Genomic DNA, 21,661 nt, shown 5'->3' with positions numbered 1-21,661 from the left:
ATGGTGCGAGAGGAGCATTAGTCAAACAAATCTTTCTCAGTGCAGATAATCTGACCCCAAGTCCAGGATAATGCCTCCTAGAGCAAGACTGTCCCTCAGACGTCTGTTCACTCATGTTCCAAGGTTTTGCCCTCAAGACCTCCTGTCCCCCACCAATTCTATTAGAGCAACCACTGTCGTAACAATTGAACACATCTTCTACAAAGTAGATGGTCACTACGACATTCTGTTGCCTGTGGCAGACCACCTCGTCTAACCCTCTCTTAACTTACATTAAGTCCTCCTCATGAGACAACAGCATGATATCTTTTTAACTGCTTTTAAAACATAAGTAGTCTTAAAGTACGAGAGGTATACCACAGTTCTTGGAATCTAAACAGCATGTATGGTGTGTGTGTGGGGAGAGGGAGAAGAAACAAACACACAAGGTTGAACAGCCTCCACTGCTATACATGTACACAGTTAATGATGAGTATTATTTGCTTAGCAGTCACATAAGATGCCCTCTATGGGGATAGCACAGGCTGAATGTGCAGCAGAAAGGTTAAGGAGGCACCAGAGCTCTACTCCACACTTACTTTACCCTAGCAAATGCAGACATCCAGCATGTTGGTGGAATTTTATGAAAGATACACACAGAATCACTCAGGTTGGAAAAGACCTCAAAGATCATCAAGTCCAACCTCAAAACGTTCCATCAAAGGAAAAGGGCAGCAGAGACGCTGACTTATTGCTTTCTCTCTCTGAGCAGGAGAGGTCCGTTATCTCAACTGAAGATCTAAATTGTTCAGGTTGGTAGTGGAAAACCAGTATGATAAATATAGAAACATATCTGTCGGTCTGAATTCTGGTCATGCAATTAAGCTGGCAGATCCCAAGAATCAGATATAGGGACAGGATGGCATTTAGCTGCTTTTACACTCCCACCCCTTCACTAGACAGTATCATCTGCTGGAGGGCATCAAAACTGTTTAACTGTGAAGCAATAAGGCTGCAAAGGTGGTTTGTTTGGTTTTTTGTGGCCTTATCTGTAACATGCCAGACCTGTGAGTAACAACCATCATTAAAGCTGTGACCAGGATGGTGATTCAGAGTCTTACCGTGGTCGCTCTCTGTTCCTGATCGACCCCAATATCGGCGTCTGCGTTCTGGGCTGTGGGCATGCCGCTCTATTACCGCTGCTATGAATCGGGTGTTACTGACTGGGGCAGAAAAAGAAACAGAACTGGTTTAAAAGAAAAGTGCTTTGACTGACTGTTATCCGTGGGACACAGCAGGCACAGTGAAACGGGCTTTCTGCAAAATGACTGCTCAAATACTGCTATTTTAAGACCGTCAAGTGACAGAGCAGTGGGAGTAAAGATAAAGCTGTATCTAAACATAGAATAGATCAAGATTCATTCAAACCCATTCACTTGAAATAAGCCATTTAGAGAATTATCCTACCCATGCTAAAGAACCCACGGCAGCACCGCATGCCCGCTCAAACTGGAGCTAACAATGTCTTGGAGAAGCAGTAGATGCAAGGCATCAAACGCAGATGTGCTCACTTCTCCACCTGTAAGTGCTGACGTAGTTTAGAGTCTTGGGAGCTGTTTTAGCCCTCTCTCAGTGAGGGATCAGAACCAGGGACCTGGTCTGAATCCCAGGCTCTCCCAGGGTTTTGGTGCACCTGCTTCATTTTGCAATACAGCACCATTACATGCAAAGTGCCATTTTTACTGGCTGGTAAATTAAAATGAGAGTCCTAAATCAAAGCAAGATAGATTTACTGACACATTTGTTGAAGACTTGTCCTCTCCTTTCCAAGGCTGAACAAAGGTAGCAGCTTTGCATACCCTGTATTGTCACAGTTGTAATTTCTAAGCTGTGGCTCAGCTGCTGCTGGAAATGGTCGTGACAGGGAACATAAGAGACAAACTTCCTCCACACCGATCAGAGTCATTTTAAAATAAGAAACATCATTCTAAAACTAAGAAATGTAAATGAGACTGAAAGTGCACTCGAAGTTACTACTTAAGTTAAAACACTGCAAAGACATTTTCTACTGCTTATCAGCACAACATTTCCTCATATGTTTTTAATTCCAGCTTATTAAGAAAACAAACAGCTCATTTAATCTAACCTTTCTCTTACAGCCAAGTGATTTGGTACTTACTGATTCCTCTGTCTTCATGGCTGTCATCGTCCCTCTCGTCCCTATCGTTTTCCAGGTTCGACATACGCACTGACATTTCTACACACCATTACAAACAGAAAAATGCAACTGTTAAGAGAAAAATTTTGGATCAACTTACTAACGGCTGTCACCCTGGTAAGACAGTGGAAGCACTTTGCATTACTGTGCAGGCTGAGCTTGGCGTGCTTTGTTTCCAAGACAGATGGGGCATGGGGATATCTTTTTGTATCTGCGATACAAACGGCACACTGAGCAGAAGCAGGGATACACATAAGAAACAGGCACGATCCAAACAACCCAAGCAGGAGGGCTGTGAAAGATGTACTCCCCAAATCACCACTCCTGTGCAGAAGTGAACATGTATAACCAGGGTGTTGTGGCAAGGCACACAGAGCTGTGAACCTGGGCTTATCGTCTGAGCTCTGGAAAAATCCTAACTTCAGCTTCCCGACAGGAACAACAAGCAATGCTGTTGAGTTCCTTGGACAGACTTCTGCAAGCAGCAGGTCAGCCTGCACCCAGAAGAGGGCAGCAATACACAGGCACCCTTATGAGGACAGGACCTTACTTTTACAGAGGCTGGCAAGAGAGAAATTAAAAGAGGGTGAAGCATAGAAGAGAGAAACAAAACCAGGGTGGTTTGTTTGTTTGTTTTGCCTGTGGCTTTAACTCCCACATACTACTTCCTCTCTCAATATTTACTTGGAATGAGTCCAGAGGAGAGCCTCTAAGATGATCAGAGCACCTCTCCTATGAAGAAAGGTTGAGGGAACTGGGCTTGTTCAGCTTAGAGAAGGATCCAGGGAGACCTCATTGTGGCCTTCCACTACTTGAAGGGAGCGTATAAACAGGAGGGGGAACGGCTGTTTGTGAGGGTGGGCAGTGATAGGACAAGGGGGAATGGTTGTAAGCTGAGACAGGGGAGGTTTAGGTTGGATCTTAGGAGGAAGTTTTTCACCCCAGAGGGTGGTGACGCACTGGAACAGGTTGCCCAAGGAGGCTGTGGATGCCCCATCCCTGCAGGCATTCAAGGCCAGGCTGGATGTGGCTCTGGGCAGCCTGGGCTGCTGGTTGGTGACCCTGCACACAGCAGGGGGTTGGAGCTGGATGAGCACTGTGGGCCTTTGCAACCCAGGCCGTTCTATGATTCCCTGACTAATCAGCTCACCCTGTGCTGCCAAAGGTGACATGTGCTGGTGACTCCTCCGATGTATCTGGTGACGATACGCATACACTGCTAGGACAAGCACCATAATGCAGCCCATGATGCCTCCTGCCACTGGGCCAACCGGTGCACTTTTTATCATGTTCAGAGTGATTACTTCATCTCCTAAAACAAACAAGGGACAAAACAGAGGGGAAAAAAATAACATCAATGCTCTGCAGAAAGGTGTAAGAGTTTCTAGGTGTGCAAATGCACACACAGGAAAGCACCCTTTAAACAGGAGAAGATATCTGGAAAGAGCAACATCTGAAGGTCACAAATGTGCTAAGTATATTCAGCCACATGTCATGACTGTCAAAAATCCCATGCCTGGGACAGCCCCGATGCCTTGGTTTTTTAATTACCTTAAAATTCCTTTATGTTCTATTTTATGCTCATTCACCTCTAGCATAGAAGACAAATTTGAAAGTGTGCTCTGACACTCTAAGCACACATTACTGACTACAAAGAGTAAATGTAGCATCTGTTCAGAAGAGCAGTTACCTATTGCTCCCAGGTCATCCACATATGGGCTCTTGGCTCCCACGATGCCACCAAAGCATTCCTTCTGAGGGGCACAGTAGGACTTATCCAGATGGGTCTTCCCATCGCTGTCTACCATGCACCACTCACAGTCCAACACACCAAAGCAATCCCTGAAAATTAAAACCAGAAGACCACCACGTTTACTGTCCATTCCAGAACTTTTCACTTGGCATCGTTTTAGAATCAAGAGATGAAAGGAGGCCAAAATCATCTATAAACCTGAATACTACGTAACGTTTGGCCAAAAAAACTTATCAGTAAAATGCTCAGGTAGCACGAGGTAAGTTAGACAGGGGACCTGCAACTTGAGCTCAGATTTCCAAGCCTGTTAGTCTTCTTTTTCTTCCTCTCTCACACTGAGTAAAGACAGAACTTCCTTTTTAACTCTTCTAATATGACATTTCTCAGCATAGTAAAGCCCGACTGAGGTTCCACCCTTTTTCTGCAATCCTCTGCAAGATGTAAGACAGGATTTGGAAGCCTGGTCACAGCACAATGTGTTCTAGCAATCTCAGCTCCCTAGAGACCACTCATAACTAACAAAAAATAAATAGACCCTCAAGCTTCTTCACATAATGCCTGGAGTAGAAGAGAGAAGCAGGAAGCTGACAGGCAGCTAACATCCCCAGTGCACTCCAAGGTAACCCCTACTGAAGTACTGTCTCATTTCTCTAAGCACTTTGATCCACATCTTCCCTCAAAAGGCAAACACGGCAGTGCCGCCTGCTTTGCTAAAAGGAAGAATTTGTCCCTTCAACAGCAAATCTTGTACTTGCACAACCCTCAGTTCTTCACATAGTCACAAAGTGTGACTGGAAAGCATTTGTTTGCTATTAGTGGTGCTGTGTGGCTCGGTGATATTGAGGTCTTATGTTTCTGAACTGCAGCATGATGTTATCGTTGGTGTGTGCTATAATATCTCATCCTGGCATTGCATTTCCTTTTTTGTCCCTTCTTTTCTTGTTCGAACTGTGGAAGGAGGAGCTGTTTTCACTTTAAGAAACAACATGAATTATTTCAGGAACAGCGTATATCTTCAGGGAGGGAGAAGGGCACTTTACCCGCTCTCCGTTCTCTGATTGCACTGAGTGTTAATGCACTGAGGGAGTGCATCCTGCAGGCTGGGATCGATTGCTGTGAAAGTCATTGGCTCCTGGTGAACTTCACAGCTTGGATTCCTATATTGGGGCAAAAGGAAAAGCCCTGAATTAGAAGTTGCAGTCAAGGGACAAAAAACATAATCACCTTTACCCATTAACCAACCATATGCTTAATTATCCTGAATAATGCTGTGTGTTTATCCTGGTCAGTGTGAGCAAACACTTTATTCTGTTAGCTTTCATTACACCCCGTTTGCTCTCACCTGCTCTCAGCATTCGTGAGGTTGCCGGTGCATTCGTTTACCTCCAGAGGGCACTCACATGGGCATTCACATTCATTCTGCTCCATTCTTGAGAGACAAGAAACACAAAACCAACATATTACACATCACTCCGATCTTAACCCCGCAGTGCAGCTGCATAAGGGCTGCCCACCATGGAGAAAGCAGCTCGGTATCCTTTCTCTTACCCCCGGGAATGCAGGGATTGCTCCTATTCTGCGCTGGGGTTGAGGACAATGCATTAACTGAACTCCCAGATCAGTTTCCCACCCACTGAAACTGAAAAAGCAGACGGCCCCGGGCAAGTCTGAGAGCCAGATGTAAGGATCCTTCTTTCCAGTGCAACAAACATATGGTGCAGCCAAAATCTCCTGCAGTCGCTGGGACCCCCATGATGAAAAACTACACGTCAACTCGTATAAGATTGTGGGTATTAATACGCCAGAACAAAGGGCCTGATCCACTGCTAACTCCCCCTGACAAACTAAATCAGTTGTGGTCTTAAACCTTATCCACACATGACATATGAACACATCAAGAATAAACTACTCTTAATATAGTGACAATACAGATTAAAGGACTAAAGGAATGCTAAATCACCACGTCCCTTACAAACAGCACGGGTAAATTTTGGTTTCACTTCAGTTTTGCACTCCATGTTTTCATTTAACTTATAAAATAAACAGGTTATAAGAAGCACGCTATAAATGCCCACTTGTGCCGTATCTCCAGCTGACCTGTGGCAGTTCAGACACAGCCTGTCCACCATACTGCAGGCGCAGAAAGCAAGAGAATCACAGGTCTCGTTGACGATGCCCACAAAGGCATTGGTGCCTGGTATTCTTGTCAGCCTGTACTTGGAGCAGTGGCTGCCATGCACAAGGTTTGTCAGATCTCCCTAAGGAAAAACAAGCTGTTGTTAATGGCACAGCAAGAAGCCTGGTCCTCAGGGAGCTTCACTATTTTCCCCTTCTGAAAAATGCAGAGCAGACAGAGCAGAAATGTACAGAGACTTGCCTTTAGAAATAAGAGGCTCATACAACTGTTTATCAACCTGTCAAGCTTTGCTCGCCTTCCAGACTACAACAAGGCGAAAGGATTTTGCTGAGGATGGAAAAAATGCACTTAGTTTGTAACCATCACTGTACAGCTGTGATCTATTTGGTAGGCCAACTCCATTCTGATTCCAATTTGCACAGCGCAACCTTAAGGCTTTGCTCTGTCCCATGCAGTTTCCTTTAGAGTAATACGCTTCCTGCTTTGCATTTCAAATGCGGGGGAAGCCTTTTAAGTCTACCTGACATAAATCAATGTATTCTGACATAATGTTCAAATATTTCTGACACTCATTTCCCACCTTCTCTTCTCATTAAACATTGAAAAGTATTATTTAAAGAACAACTCCTCCCACAGAGCTTAGCATCTTTTCAGTCATTCTGCAGTTGTCTTGCAAGGGGGGATTTGTGGCACTGCAGTCAGCATTCACCATACAGCAAGAGATGACAGACCCTGGCGTGGACCTCTAAGCACGGCTGAGCACAAGCGGAATCCACACCTCCAGTCTGCAGTCTGACAAGTGATATTCTGAAAGTGCTCATGCACATTCCATCAGTAAACACATCTGTTTTCTTGCCTAACAAACCTCTCTCATTTTCGTGATGCTGGACTAGGCTTTGCAGACACCAACCACAGCTGCCCATCCGTAATCCCTTGTGTGTCAACTGACTTCTCAAGCGAGAACTATTTGTGCAGTCCGGATCACTGATTCCATGTTTGGATGAGGGTGAACAGAGGCCAACCCACACAGCAGGCGGGCTTAGACTCATGTCTGCTGATCCTGGCAAGGGTTCCTGTTACCACCAAGAGAAACCCAACCCAACCAAAGTACATTCAAAAGCAAAATAATAATTAAAAGGAGCAAAACAAAAGAAAAAACCCAGCACACTTACCACCAGGCTGGTATTAAATTTATAAAAGCGCTGAACTGTTCTGTCACTGAAGCTGTTGCAGAGGTTTTTCTTGACAAAATTCGGGTGGTTAAGAATGTCATTTGCTACCAAGGGCTCCTGAGTGGAAAAAACACACACGGGATTTCATGCCTTTCAGACCAGGCACAAACAACAACTTCTCTGCAGTCCTTCCCACCTCAGAAGCTGGAAGAGGTAAGAACAGACCATGGAAAAAGAAGCCAGACCTTGTGTGTAATGTGCTGCTGCTCTACCGGCGCGTGTCCTTTGGGATCGATGAGGGTTGGGTGTGCCACCAGGTACCCTCTGTCCTCCATGATAAAGCACCTGCCCGTGGCAAGAAGAGCAAACAACCTTCCTTTAGACTTTCTTACTAATTAAAGGGAGGTTTCACACTCATTAAATGACATCCCACCCCAGAGAAAACACATGGGCATCATTCACAGCCTCCCCAACTGCTTCATTCCCGTTCCAGCAATTCCCAAAGGGAGGAGGTTACTGCGGCCACTCAGCACCACCCAAAGTCTACAGCGGAGTCAGGAAAACATTTTAGACTTTTGCTTCTTTTTTTTCCCCCCTTCTTTTTATTCCACCAAACTTATAGGGGTTTGCATTAGAATCTTGCATTGTGGATGTTGTGTCTTCCCATGTAACATCTTCAAGATGCTGAAGGAAACAGGAGAACTAATAGGCTAACCAATAGTGTGACTGAAATGATGGAGAGAAAAGCTTTGTAGAGATCCATTTAAAAACGAACAAATTCCTGCCAAGGAGTTGGAACTGATGTCTCTGATCCTGTGAGTATTTATGGAAAGGCTCTAAGCATTAGCTCCAGCTTCTTTGTTGTAATATTATATAAGACGCATGTAATAATATGCTTGAAAATTCCAACTTAGGGAATGCAGAACAGAGGAAATTATCTGATTCTTTTATTATTAACAGCTTTTAACTGGAGAGGGGAAAAAAAAAAAAAAAAGAATGCCAAACCAGAAATCCTGATACGCATTTTAAACACAATAAGGATATACAAAAAATACCAAAACCAGGATGACAGAAAACCACTTCCCTTCTCAAACGTAGAGTTTGAAAACAAAGAAACAACAACAGTGCCCAAACCATGTTATCACATTAATCCAGATCCAAACTGGAGCCTCTCCCCAGCCACGTGATTTTTCAAAAGCCAAGGAAAAAGGAACAACTCCATTCACACAGGTCAAATTCAATTAGCTGCTCCAGATGGAACTGGACCTATTGCAGCTACGGCTGTGCTGGGTACCCTCTAAAAGCCAGCAAAAGTATATTTTAATAAAAATTGTTAAAATGAAAAGAGTTGGACTCATCATTACTACATGTGAATATTGACTGCTCTCAGTCACTGGGTAGGTCACTGTCCCCACAGAAGGAGATATCTAGGGCAACCCCAAATGAAAACAAACAGAAAAGAAGTGTGTTCATTTAATAAAGCTGGGTTGTTCTTATGCAGGGTTTCAGTGAAGCCTAACTAGAATCAATGGAAATCTTCCTTTTTGCACTACTGATGACAGTTTTCTTAGCTCATGACCTTGACCACATCATCTTTAAGGAGAAGAACAAGCACAAGTTCTAGTGCAAATCAGAGAACAGACATTGTTGCCCAAAGAGGCTGTGGATGCCCCATCCCTGCAGGCATTCAAGGCCAGGCTGGATGTGGCTCTGGGCAGCCTGGGCTGCTGGTTGGCAACCCTGCACACAGCAGGGGGTTGGAACTGGATGAGCACTGTGGGCTTTCTCAGCCCATGCCATTCTGTGATTCTATGAATGTAATGGAATTCCACAGTAAGACAGGACGGAAAGTACCAGTGGGTTATCAGGCCTGATAGTAAAGAAACAGAACAGAACAGTGAAGACAAGCATAAACAGAAAGAACAGGCTTTACCTAATTTTATTTCCTCCATCTTGGTTACAAACTGGCAGCAGATCCATGAGAACTTTGTAGAAGTACCGCAGGGTGAAGTCAATGCCCATCACAGCCACTGAATGCCCTGAAGACATCTGTGCACTGCAGAAGGGGGAAACAAAGCATGTAAAACACCAACTCAAATCCATACCTACACACTGAAGCTCAGTTCACTCTGGACGCATCTAAACGAGCAGGTACAGTAACTGTAGCTAATGAAAACAATCTCTTATCAATCTATTCTCCACTGTTCAGGACGGAACAACTCTGCTTTCCAAATGAAACAGTCAATGCATACCAATAACTCAATCTAGATCCAATCACTACATATTTCCACCTATGACTTCCCAACGCAAAGTAGGACTATAGATCCCCCATCATGTTTTGATTCGGTATTTTCCTTCCACTGTAGGGCAACCATAGAACAAACATTTAGGGAAAAGGCAGAACATGAAGTCGCTGTGGCTGCCTCTGTGCCTGCTTATGGAAAGCAGCAGGAAAGGCTGTTGTGCATTGCAATATCATGCTCACACTGAAAATGTGCTCGTGTGCCTACTTCTATCAGTTCAGGAATGCACTCGGTTGCCTTAGCAACTGATACATCAAAGCCTACAGGACAGTCTCAGGCTGATGCATGGAAGTATATTTTCTCATAGCTCTATAATGGTAAAGAAGTGCTAGTTTTGCTCAGTCTCATCTTTTTAACGTTCCTCACCATCAGAACAGTGATTGTACAGCGGTTTACTGATGCAAGCTGCATTAAGTAACTTCTTGCATGAGTCTTCTATTCCCAGACTCCAAAGAAGAAGGAAGATGTACATGAAATGGGAATTCCAGACAAACTGATGTTACTGAAACCCACACAGCTGTTTCTAATGAGTAAATCTATTAACTCCACTGATCCCCTTCTGTCCCCCCCCACTCTTTTTTTTTTCTTTAGGGATTATAACTACATGTGACTATAAGCCTTAGAGGTCATATTTACCCAGGAATCACACTTACATCTGCCAAACTTCATTTAACTCTTCGTTAATCATGTTCTAATAACCCATGCAACCTCTACGTTCTTAAAGCCAGCTGGAATACCTCCCTAGATAAAAATCACAACTTTGATTAAGTGCACTTCTCTTCTTACAGAAGTGCTCATTTCCCTTGAAGAGATCTCTCTGTGAAAAGCATCACACAGGCACCAGGCAGTGCTGCTCCTGACAAAGAAGGGGCAGATGTTGTGTGCTGGAAAACCTCAGATGGAGCTGAGATGTGTCCAAGAACAGAAAAACTGCCCCGAACTCTGCTGGCTTTGGGATCTGGATTTACCAGTGCAGTGTCAGAATTCACCTCCTTACCAGTCAGCTTTTAGATAGCAAAGAAGCCATGTGCTCAGTGAAGAGCCTCCATATAGAAACCTGACTATTTCTGAATCTCGGGAGAGTTTATTACAGTGTGATTTAGTACATATTCTACCCATCAAAACCCTTTAAGCACCTTACGTCTCAAAATGAACCCCTCCTTATGCTGGGGGCCTGGAAGGAGAGAGGTGAAACAAAGCCTGGTCCTTGAGGAAAGGGTCACTTTGCACTGACTAGGTTTGCAGCAATATTAACTGCACGAGAATGATGGAAACACTGAGATTCTCCCAATGAAGCAATCCCTTTCCCTCTCCCCGATTCCCACCTTATATAAGTGAAGTTTCATCTCACAGTCAGCCAGCAGCACCTTCTCACTCACTCAGTCATTCCTTATGCTTTTATGATTCACACACTAAAACCTCCTTCTGAATATAAACCTATTCCTATCCCAGGGATATCCTATTTCCAGCAAATCTACACAAGGTTATATAGCATTTTGTCAAATGCACTATAAAACCAGGTTGGTTTTCAGTTCTTGATCTCACCCTGTTTCTCTCCTATCCAAAACAAATCTCTTTAGAAGATAATTGAGAATATTCTTACTTGACGCAGACCCAGAAACACAACTCACCTGGAAGAGTGAATGGTGTGACTGATGGTAACGACGTAGCCCGCCCCTCCTACATCTAAATAAGGACCAGTAAAGGTAATTAGTCCTGGATTGGCCACTGCATGCAAGTACCTAAGGGAAGCAAAAGAAACATTGGTTATTAGGGAAAAAGTGTGACTTTAACATTTAAGACCATATCCTTGATTTGGTAGAAACGGAGCCAAGCATTAAATTCTGCACGCTGACAACGACGTGCTACCAAATTCATGTTTCTTAACACTAAACAAGTTCCTAAGCATGATTTATAAAGCATTCTAACTGCTGGAAATACTTTAGCGTGTGAGAAAGCCGTCAGCTCCCTTCCCTCTGCCCCAGAACACCAGCTAACAGGGCTGTGCTGCACTGCACAAGCAGCCTGACTTCTAAATAAAAAAAATAAGATGGCTTTTGTCTGGTGTTGCATCAGAAATGAAAATAATGAGAGGCCTTTACAGTCCCTTGCCTCACTGCAAAAACAGAGCAATATTCCATCACGTTATCTGTCAGCAAAAACACAAGCAACGACAAAGAGGAAGAAAACCTGAAGAAAAGATAATCAAAATGAAGGGCAATGATTTTCCAGGGGAAACGTGGGTTGAGGAGCTCCAGCACGAGCCTGTGTGCAGCTGGAGGCACTGCAGCCATCCAGGGGCTCACTCAGAGTCACAGCAGGGCAGCACCTGGCTGCCTGCTTCCAACAAAGCGCGTGTCACAACACACGCCACGCTTCTCACCAGTCTCAGGCTCTCATTTGTAATGTATACAAATATTTTCCCCAAATCAGCTGCCAGGGCATAATTAATAGCTTGCAGACAAGGCAGCCGATTCCTGTTTTACAGCAGTGTGGGAACCCACTGCAAACAAACAAACAAACAAACAAGAGGACTGAAATATTCACAGCCAAAGGAGGCACAAGGAGCTGAAAACACTTCAGAGAGCTGAATTAGTGAATCCCTGCAGGGGATGCTCTCTTTCTGAATATTTATATTCCCATCTGCTACAGCAGGGATATGAAACAGAAGCTATCATTTAAAATAAAGGGGTTGGCATTAGAAGCAAGAGAGGGTTTAAGTAGTGGCATGTACGCATGCAGCCTTTCACCCACAATGACAACATTTCTACTTAAGCACTTTACAGCTGACCGTAACAACCCAGGCTATGAAATCGATACCAAATCTTTTCCTCATTGCCCGGCCAGATTATCCAAAGCTTTGATAACAGAACCCTAAAACTCACCATTGTCTCCTGGTGGGATCAAATGCTTTGTCCATGAGGGAACCGGGGTAAATTCGGAGCACCCCATTGGGGGTTGCTATGTAACGGCGCACAATATAACTGTTCAACTGTTCATAACTACTCATTTCCATTTGTGTCATCCATTCATCTGTGACGTGACTGGTAGCCATTACTTCATTTCTGACAGAGAACTGCAAAACAAAGGCAGACCTAGCAGGGTTCCTCTAAGACTTGCATGAAAAGATAATAAGCTGCTCGCGGGGTTTCCTAAAGCTCCACCGGAGATCATCTAAACTCAATTACTTGTTTAAAGTCTTCTCACACCAGACATCCTAAGCAAAGGAAAAGCTTATTATAATGAAATACCGTTGTTGTTATCTCTGTGGCTTTTTTAATTCAGATAAACAAAAATAGTGCTCCGCTTGCAGAAAAAAAAACCAGAGTTTTCACATCTACATGCCTAAAAACACTACAATAATTTTCACTTAGAATTTCCTGCAGCTTTATTTATTCTCCTGTTCATTTCAATAGTTGCTCATCCACTTTTTTTTTCCTGCCTCCTGAGGAATGATGCTCTGTCCTCTCTTTGCTCCTTGAGGCCCATGGCCATCTCTCCAGCCATAAGGATACCACTCCAAAGCACCGCTACTGCCCTATAGCCCTAAGAGCATCAGGAGATAAATGCAGGTGCTGCATTCAGGTATTGCCCTCTGGGATGAACGTAGTACAAGCTGACCATTCAGAAGGTCAAGCCAAAGACCCCAGCTGGAAAGAAAGCAGGGACAGAAGCGCAGCCAACAGCAAAGATGTACCTTAAGGCCAGGATTAGCAATCAGGCGCGTGTTGTCGCTGAGGTACGCCGTGTAGTGCTCTACCATCCGCTTTGTCTCGGGCTGGCTGAGATGTTCATAAGGAGAAGAGAAGCTGCCCGCAGAGAGCATTACCGTAGGGCTTTCTAAAGAGGGCAAAACATTATAGAAAGTTAAGGACAGTGAATTGCATGTACCACATTGTGAATGCCTTCACACCATGAAAGCGTGTCTGATGTGTTCTATCTGAGGATATGTGGCAGAATTACACTAGTTGTGCTCTTCATTCCTCTCAAAAGCAAACCCAGAGGGAGGCAGTGCAAGAACTGGAGGAACCCAGCAGCAATTGTCCAGACCTCACCCAGCCAGAGCTGGTCCTATGAAAGCATGGTCCAGTATCAAAGCACCTGCACTCCAAAGCGCCTGAATGCTGCACAAAACAAAGCATGGGGTGGATGATGCAGCACCACATGGCAAGGCATACAAACCCTAAGGGACTTCAGCTCTCATGGCAAACAACACCACAAACTCCAAAGCCCGAAGCCAGCTCAACCCAACAGAGCATGCTTACTTGCTCACTGCTGGTGAACTACCTTTCTCATTTCAAACACAGAAGTGGCAAAATTATCCACTCACTCTGATCTCTATGGGTTATTTGGTAAATCCCAGCGCCCCCATTCTCAAAGTCTAAATAACTTCTAATTGTTATTTTTTGAAAACCTACAGAAGTTGGTTTCCATTAAGAGAACAAGACTTCATGATAAAGAGGTAGAGATTAATTATCCATGTTTAGATTGTCTATGGCAGAAGAAAACACAAAAGAGCAACTTTCAGTTCCAGCTAAAGAACAGCCAAAGTATTACAAGAGCAGAAGAGGAAGCTCACCAAGAAACGTGTAGCTGGCTGGGGTGTTTTTCAGAGCAGATCAGAAAGTAAACATTCATTGTGCAGAAAATGTAATACCTGAAAGCTTTTTCTTTTTAAAAGGAAAATGATGAAGGTTGAGAAGAACATCTTTTCTGAATATCTGACCCATGGACCCCAATTTCTAAGTACATAATGGTCTCCATAGGAAAAAGAACAATCACTGGAGTAAGTGATCTGCTTTTATTCACATCCCTCTAAAACATATCACCACACATCCAGGAACCACGTGCACTGCAGCCATCACTTATGAACTTCTGATACAGGCCTTCATCTGCTTCCCAGACCAAATATTCTGATATGACTGCATGGTGCTTTGTATGAAGTTTTTCCTCTTGTCAGCTTAATACCGTGTTTTTGGGTTATTTTCTATTTCTATCTTATCTTTCTGGATATAAAGCAATCAAGATAGGCAGCACATTAAAGAAAGAAAGAAAAAAACCCAACACCCTGCATTTTAAACAACTGACAAAGCAATTTCTGTAGGTTTCCTTTGGAAATGCCCCCATTACTCCTCCAGTCTAATCCCATTTAGCTGTTTGTGGCACTGCAACACAGATAAGAAAATACCACAACTGTGGCTCTAACACACCGTGAGACCCTCAAGCTTTGCTACAAACAAAAGCAGTTAATTTAGAACTTATAAAATAGCACAGATTTAAGTACTGACCTGAGGCTTTTTACTGAAGTGTAAATGCTTGCAACTTTATACATATATAAAAAAAACAAACCTATGTTCTTAGGATATATTCACAGAACTCATCGTAGAATGATGTCAATAAGCCATTTTGCAGCCAAGGGAACAGAATGCAGTGAGATATCTTTCCCACTCCTCTTTCTGGAAACTCAATCAATACTGACAGTGCTGTGACCTCCCCCCCCCCCCAGCTCCACTGCTCTCACCCACTCCAGTGCTCACCAATGAGAAAGTTAGCTCAGATCAATGGAGAGAACAGACCAGTGGGTATGGCTGATAAGAGAATCAGCTCTGGAATAAAACGTCCCTCAAGAGGACGATATTGCCAGCATTTTATGAGCACAGTCTGACTGTCTGCTGCCACACTCTACAGAAGCAAGCATGAGAGCTCTACCTAAAGTCGCCAGCTGCTTGAAGTGCAGACAGGCGTTTGGCTGGCCCAGCAGATCCAGGCGGTGATACAGGAGCTTGCTGCTGGGGACAGTGTTGAGATTCTTAAGCTGCTTCACAGGTATTTCCGGTTGTATCACCACAACGCAAAGAATAAAGGACGTGTCCTGAACCTGGAAAACATGAGCAAGACACCAAGACCTTCATTTTGTTGCTTCATCAACCATCATTTCTAACACTGTTTTATAGATACTTACTGAAGATTCATTAACAGAGGCCAGGGTTTAGCTTCACAGGTAACAAATACACACTGGTACTCCCATCATGAAGAATACTGACAATTTAACTGCAGAGATTTTATCATTCTTAATCATGTTCTGCATGGGTCACATGTTTTATTGGTTTGTGTATATTTAAGTACTCTGTAGTACAACAGAATGGCAAAACTTGCCCAGCTGCTCAGCAAAGGTGTTTGGTATGTAATGTAGCATTATAACATTAGCCTCCTCTGTGAATTTCTGTTATCCAGTGACAGATCTAATTTGTTAAAACCACTCAGCTTAATCTTTAAGGCTGTATTTAACTTAACACTGTGAAATGATCCACAAGTACCCTCCTAAGTTTGCTGGCACAAAGAAGTGGCCAATTATTTCTGGCTCCGGTAAAATTTACCTGGATTATGTTTAATTTTACATTCTGTTTTCATCCCAAGATCAAAATTAGTGTTCACATGCATTTAAAACTTAATTTGAAGAATCAAAGGCCATAACAACATGTTGTACTTGTCTATATTCAATATATTCATATACTCTTCTATACGTTAACTTACTCAGTGCCACCACGCAACAGTGTCACGTTAAGCACTTACCATTTTCCAGGCATAGCTGACGTTGTAGGCTTCTTTCCCAACTTCTCTCAGTTTGTTTACATGCCAGGACAGCGAGGAGTTCACAGGGACCGTAATGATCTGGCTGCCCAGGGGAATGCTATAGTGGCAAAAACAGCATCCAGCATTTCATTACACACTGAGAGAGCTCCTAAACAGTATGTTCATTAAAAATATTGAAAGCTCTGAAGAGATCAGCTGTTATCTGCCTTAAGTGAACAGAAAGATGTTTGCCCATCACCACAGGTGGAGAAAAATCTCTTGCAGCAAATGAAAAACACATTTCAGTTTCTGTTCTGTGGCTTCATACAGCATGTGATTACACCTCGCCATTGCCTGACCCGACATTAATACTGGAACATCAGTCCAGTTAAATTGACCAAAGAGTCAATTCAAGTTTAAATTAAAGACTTGACTGAATGCAATCTGATGGTGAGGAAGGGAAGATGGCGGCTCAAAGCGAGGAGCTGTTTTAACTGCGAAGCTAAAACAAAAATTGCTATTAGATGAAGGATAGGGAACTGAGACCAAACATTGGGCAATCCTCCTGATGTGGAAGAGAGATTAGAAAGAATACCTGCCACGTTGGCTGTGGAAAGCTTGCTTTCCTTAGCTGCAGGCAAAACAACAAATCAGGACAGTTCTGCATTTGTTATTTGCTCTGAATGCTCCTCTAAAACTACTTCTGGTGCCCAAAGGACTGCTAACACTCAGACTTGAATCCCGGATTCCATACCTGAGGATGTTCTGCCGCACCAGCTCAAATTTTGGAATGTTCTCGTAATGTATAATATCTGTGTGGAGCGGTGGCTCAGACAGCAGGTAGGGCCTGGTAAGGGATGGGTGCATAAGAGTGTACCCTGAAAAATAAAGACAAGGGCATGCACTGAATGCTCTGAAACAACTAAGCACGAGTGGAAAACTTTTAGGAAAGAAAAAAAAATGAAAGAAAAGAAATACAGTAACTAAGAACAAGTGCTGGTTAACTTGTACACGTTAACAGATGCAAGCAAAATAGCAGTATTATCAAAAAGGTTGCAAAGTAAGAACTTCCTAAGTTGCTAATGAAGGCAGTTCATAGAGCCAAGCAATAAAAATGATGTGGGATCAAAGGAAAACAGCTGAACATTTGTGTACACCTCCTCTGCCTTTTGCCCTACACTACAGAAAACTTAAGGCTTTCCAAGCATACAATCAAAGCAGCAGTAAGCATTTCCACATCAAAACTCCCATACAGAAATCTCATGTTATGAATCCACCCATAGATTCTAACTGGCTCTCCAGCAAAACTAACTGAACACTATACCATTAATCCTTTCATGAACACTATCATTCATTACTTACAGACAATTTAGATACATGAGGATTAAGCATGTACTTTTGATGGCTAACAAACTCAGTGGGAATAGATTACTTTAACCCAAAAAAATTACCTTTATTATCAATGAGAAACGTGTAGGAGCCCAATGAGTCCTGGTAATAGGTGACATCTTCCAAGATATACGCAAGATTAACATCCACTCCAACAATCCCTAGCAGCAGGTTCCCAAAGTAGCACGGTTTGCTTACAGTCATTATCAGGCCTTAGAAGGAGACAAATAACATAAAAACATCACATAAGAAATAATTACAAAATAACAAAACGTCAGAAAAATTTTATACAGTATTCCGTGCTGGAATATGAACAAAAATGGTGTTTCTACAGGGAAGTCAAGCAGGCTATCTACTGGGTCTGGCTGGTTTTAGTCATTCTTCCCACTTGCTTTCCATGTTTCTGATGGTGCCCGGAGGTACATCCCATCAGCTTCCTAAAATACACAGTACGTTTCATGGTTTGGGCTTTTTTGACAGTCTACAAATGGATCCCTTATACTAAGAAATGCATTCACATGACATTATTTTGTTCCTTCAATGCTGTCATTTAAAACAATGACAAAAAAAAAAAAAAAAAAAAGGAAGAAGAAGGAGGATTTATAATCATAAAGGAACAACAAAGATGAATTATTGCTCACCTCATTGTGTATTCACAATGTTACACCTCTTCTGCTTAACTAAATCCCAGCACAGCCAACATACTGTGAATTATTCCCATAATTACACAATGGTTTGAGAAGCTCCTCTTGTGCCTGAGGTAAGAACTCCAGGTAATACCTTACTTCTCTTACTTTCTATGCCATTGCTGTTTGGAAACTCAGCAATTTACAAATACCACATGAATAACTATTGAAGCATACTTGAAGCTAATGCAAGACAAACCTTCTCTATTGCACCATTTCTAATCCTTCCCTTGCTCAAATTTTCCATTATGCTTGGATATGGCTTTGTGAGAGAAAGCTGATGTTGGGAGACACGGCAAGTTGCAAGCATTCTGACTCAGAGACTTACTCTGGAATAGCCTTACATTTGGTTAGGGACTAAACACCCGATCTAAACTCAAGTGCCTTTGAAAACCATTCAGCATAACCCCAACTATTACAGAATCACAGAACTGCAGCCAATGCTTAGAACATGCAAAGTCTTGCATGAACCAATTACAGAGTTTTTCACATTGTCAGAGCAATATGAAATCACCGGAGTAATCCCTAACACCATCGTGATGTTTTTCACATCTCTTTCCAGAACTGCCCTAGAGGAATGTCAGGTGAGCTACCAAGACCAAGCAGGGCTAAACCCTGCAGCACTGACCCTTCAAATGATACCCATCACTTATCTAGATAGATACCACTGGTATCTGTCATTGACACCCACTGATATCAAGAACCTTGAGTCCCTCATTTGGTTATGGCAGTGAGATTAGGTAAAGCTGAACATACAGAGTTTGTTAAAGTGGCATCAAGTTTTAAGGTAAAAGGGCAGATTCATGTGCCTTCTACCCTGTCAATGTGAATTAAACACCTGAAAGAGAACCAGACGACAGCCATCTGCTGTATGAAGGTATCCTGGATGCAATCACAGTCTAGGGAAAAACTGACACTAAGACACCAAAAAGTACCCACTAAATTCCATTTGGGCCTTGCTGCCAGCCTGGCTGGGGGCACCAACAGCTAGCTCTGCCTTCCTGTTCCACCCAGCGCTTGGTGCAGCCCAACTCCACTGAAACTAATAGCATATTTTTGACAGCATACAATAATCTTGCTTTGATTTCTATACATATATTCAGTGTACATATTTACCATCTCCCATTTCATCTGAGAAAGGCAGACTGAAGACCGCCTCATCGATCATTCGGTTGGGGAGGTTTGTATAGAAGCGGCCAACTGTAGTTTCCAGGTTACTCAGCTGGTTTAGGACCATCATGCTGCCCTTGATCACAGGCAGGGTTGATCGATCTGGAACGCCGTACTTCACTGAGTTCTGCTCTGCCAGGTCTCGGAGGAAGGCCAGTTCTTTCAAACCCGTCACTCCCTCTGAAACAGAAAGAGAAGGGAGAGGATAAAAAGCTAACTTACCACCAAGGCTTCCGTATCTTGTTCTGCAGTACCATAAATACAAGTAATTAGCAAGTACAAAAGGTAATAAGGTTGCCTCTCATACACCCCATGCACAAATTCATCATGCTGCTCACACCACCACTTTAAACAAAGACCTTTTTAACGAAGACTTGTGTGACCTATAAATCCACAGGACAGCTCTTTGTTCTCCACTGACGGCTAGTCCACAGAAAGGACCAGGAGCATATCATATGCCCATAGAGATAACAGGCTTTGTTCTTTAGCTTAAATATTAAAGCCTCCCACTTTACATAAGTCACAGGCTCAACTCCTGCAGGCAAACCAAAGACTTTTGTACATATTAGAACTCAAATGAGTATTTAAATTTACACCTAAATGATATATTAGCTTTAGCATTAGTTTCCTTGGCTGGAGTCTGTGCAATTTGCAGTAATACAACGTATAGCCTTCTTACTTAAAGCTTTGTTGGAAAAACACAGGAAGCCCAACTGAGTTAGTGATCTTCATATTTAACTTCACTCTTAAGTCAGGGCCCAAGTTATCAAAGCACTTCAGCTTAACTGATGTTACATTCATGCTCAGTGCTAATGACTGAAATGCAAATCGCAGGTACGATGATTCGCATTTCTTTGCAGGAGCAAGGAACACTGGCAATCCCAGGAAGATTTACAGTTGCAATAGTTATCGAACATTGCTCAGTTTGGTTGAGGCTAGACATTCTAGGCAACAGTGTTTCATATGTTGAGCAGCTGCACTTTGATATACAAGCACATAGTAGCACAGGGTTTTACACATGAAAGAGACAACATCTGGATACAGCCTCTGGATTACATGGGCCAAAATCAATTAAGAAACTGCTCCCAAAAGGGCGTGGAATTACACTTGGATGAGCTTAATAAACTGGTTGTGCTACAAAAGGGAATTTGCATCCATTGGAAGGAGAGCATTTCTCACCGTTCATAAGAGCGTAAGTGAGAATCATTACTGAGTTATTGAGAAAACTGTTTTCTTCATTGATGACACGCAGAGTAGCCTTTTTATCATCTTCTGAGGAATCTTTTGATGTGATCCCAGCAGAGAGAGAAATTATGACCATATCGGTATCTAAAAAAAGAATTACAAACATAATAAGAAATTGCATTAGATTTTTAACTTGGGAAAGGACTGCAGTAAGATTTCTTCCATCTGCTTACAGGCAAACATACATGGCAATAGTGGATGAAGACAGCAGAGCCTTAACAATTATTTCTTTTGTCATTAAACTTCCATTCATGGCATGTAACAACCATCCACTCAACCTGGTGCCTACCAGCTAGCCAGCAGCCATGCTGATGGGTTTGGCAGAGCAGACCCCAATGACACATTGTGGTGCACTGGAGATGAGCAGGCAGAGATGAAAGGCACCGTACATCTTCCTGTGTTGTAGGCTGGAGAGCAGTGCCTGAGAAACACACCATATGCACAGCCCTTTCGCACCGCTCACCTTGCATGTCGCCAAACACGCTTTTCAAGCTGAGTTTGTTTTACACGAATGGCCTCCAAGCCTTTGAACATGCAAATTCAAATCTCTGCTTACACACAATCCAATTTCATCGTGTTGTATCTCTGTATTAGAAGTTTTATGTGTATAATTAAGGCATTCGCAGAGATCGTGCAACACCACATAATCCAAAGCACACGATGTTAGATGGTTATATACCAACTTTGCTGGCCCACCTCCTATTGAACTTTTTTTTTCCTAAATAGGTATAAATGCCATAAATGCTTCAATCTGTACGTTTTATCCTTGTGACTTGAGACAAATTTCAACCAGAATCAGATCTCGACACAAACAAGTTTGAGGAGGTACGCTGCAGTTTTACACAGATCCAGACACACCACCCATCTACACAGAGTTTTCAAGGAACTCTGGATCTCAGAGGCAGAGTATTTTCTTACAGATAGGGATAAGGGTCTCCTGAACAGGACTGCAGTAGGAACTGGCAGAAAGCAGGAAATCCTGACGTGATCAGCAGCACGATTCCTCCCTCATATCCCAGTAGTTCCCTTCTAAGCT

The 21,661-nt window shown here is 43.0% G+C and overlaps 1 protein-coding gene across 1 annotated transcript in view; it reads right to left on the bottom strand.

Moving 5' to 3' along the window:
- Positions 1-21,661, bottom strand: part of CACHD1 (cache domain containing 1) — an 82,443-nt gene that overhangs the window by 3,087 nt on the left and 57,695 nt on the right. Inside the window, exons 8-26 of the mRNA XM_072343499.1 lie at positions 20,560-20,709; positions 19,327-19,560; positions 17,587-17,736; positions 16,890-17,013; positions 16,136-16,253; positions 15,272-15,440; positions 13,260-13,402; positions 12,448-12,638; positions 11,194-11,304; positions 9,193-9,315; positions 7,505-7,604; positions 7,260-7,376; positions 6,048-6,208; positions 5,293-5,379; positions 4,991-5,107; positions 3,888-4,039; positions 3,348-3,509; positions 2,159-2,236; positions 1,101-1,202 (exon numbers count right to left, since the gene is read on the bottom strand). Coding sequence (XP_072199600.1) covers positions 1,101-1,202; positions 2,159-2,236; positions 3,348-3,509; positions 3,888-4,039; positions 4,991-5,107; positions 5,293-5,379; positions 6,048-6,208; positions 7,260-7,376; positions 7,505-7,604; positions 9,193-9,315; positions 11,194-11,304; positions 12,448-12,638; positions 13,260-13,402; positions 15,272-15,440; positions 16,136-16,253; positions 16,890-17,013; positions 17,587-17,736; positions 19,327-19,560; positions 20,560-20,709 — 2,589 coding nt within the window. The remainder of the gene's footprint in view (positions 1-1,100; positions 1,203-2,158; positions 2,237-3,347; positions 3,510-3,887; positions 4,040-4,990; positions 5,108-5,292; positions 5,380-6,047; positions 6,209-7,259; positions 7,377-7,504; positions 7,605-9,192; positions 9,316-11,193; positions 11,305-12,447; positions 12,639-13,259; positions 13,403-15,271; positions 15,441-16,135; positions 16,254-16,889; positions 17,014-17,586; positions 17,737-19,326; positions 19,561-20,559; positions 20,710-21,661) is intronic.

This window comes from Excalfactoria chinensis, chromosome 8 (assembly GCF_039878825.1).
Source record: "Excalfactoria chinensis isolate bCotChi1 chromosome 8, bCotChi1.hap2, whole genome shotgun sequence".
Lineage (NCBI taxonomy): Eukaryota > Metazoa > Chordata > Aves > Galliformes > Phasianidae > Excalfactoria > Excalfactoria chinensis.
This window is presented reverse-complemented; position numbering and strand designations above follow the sequence as displayed.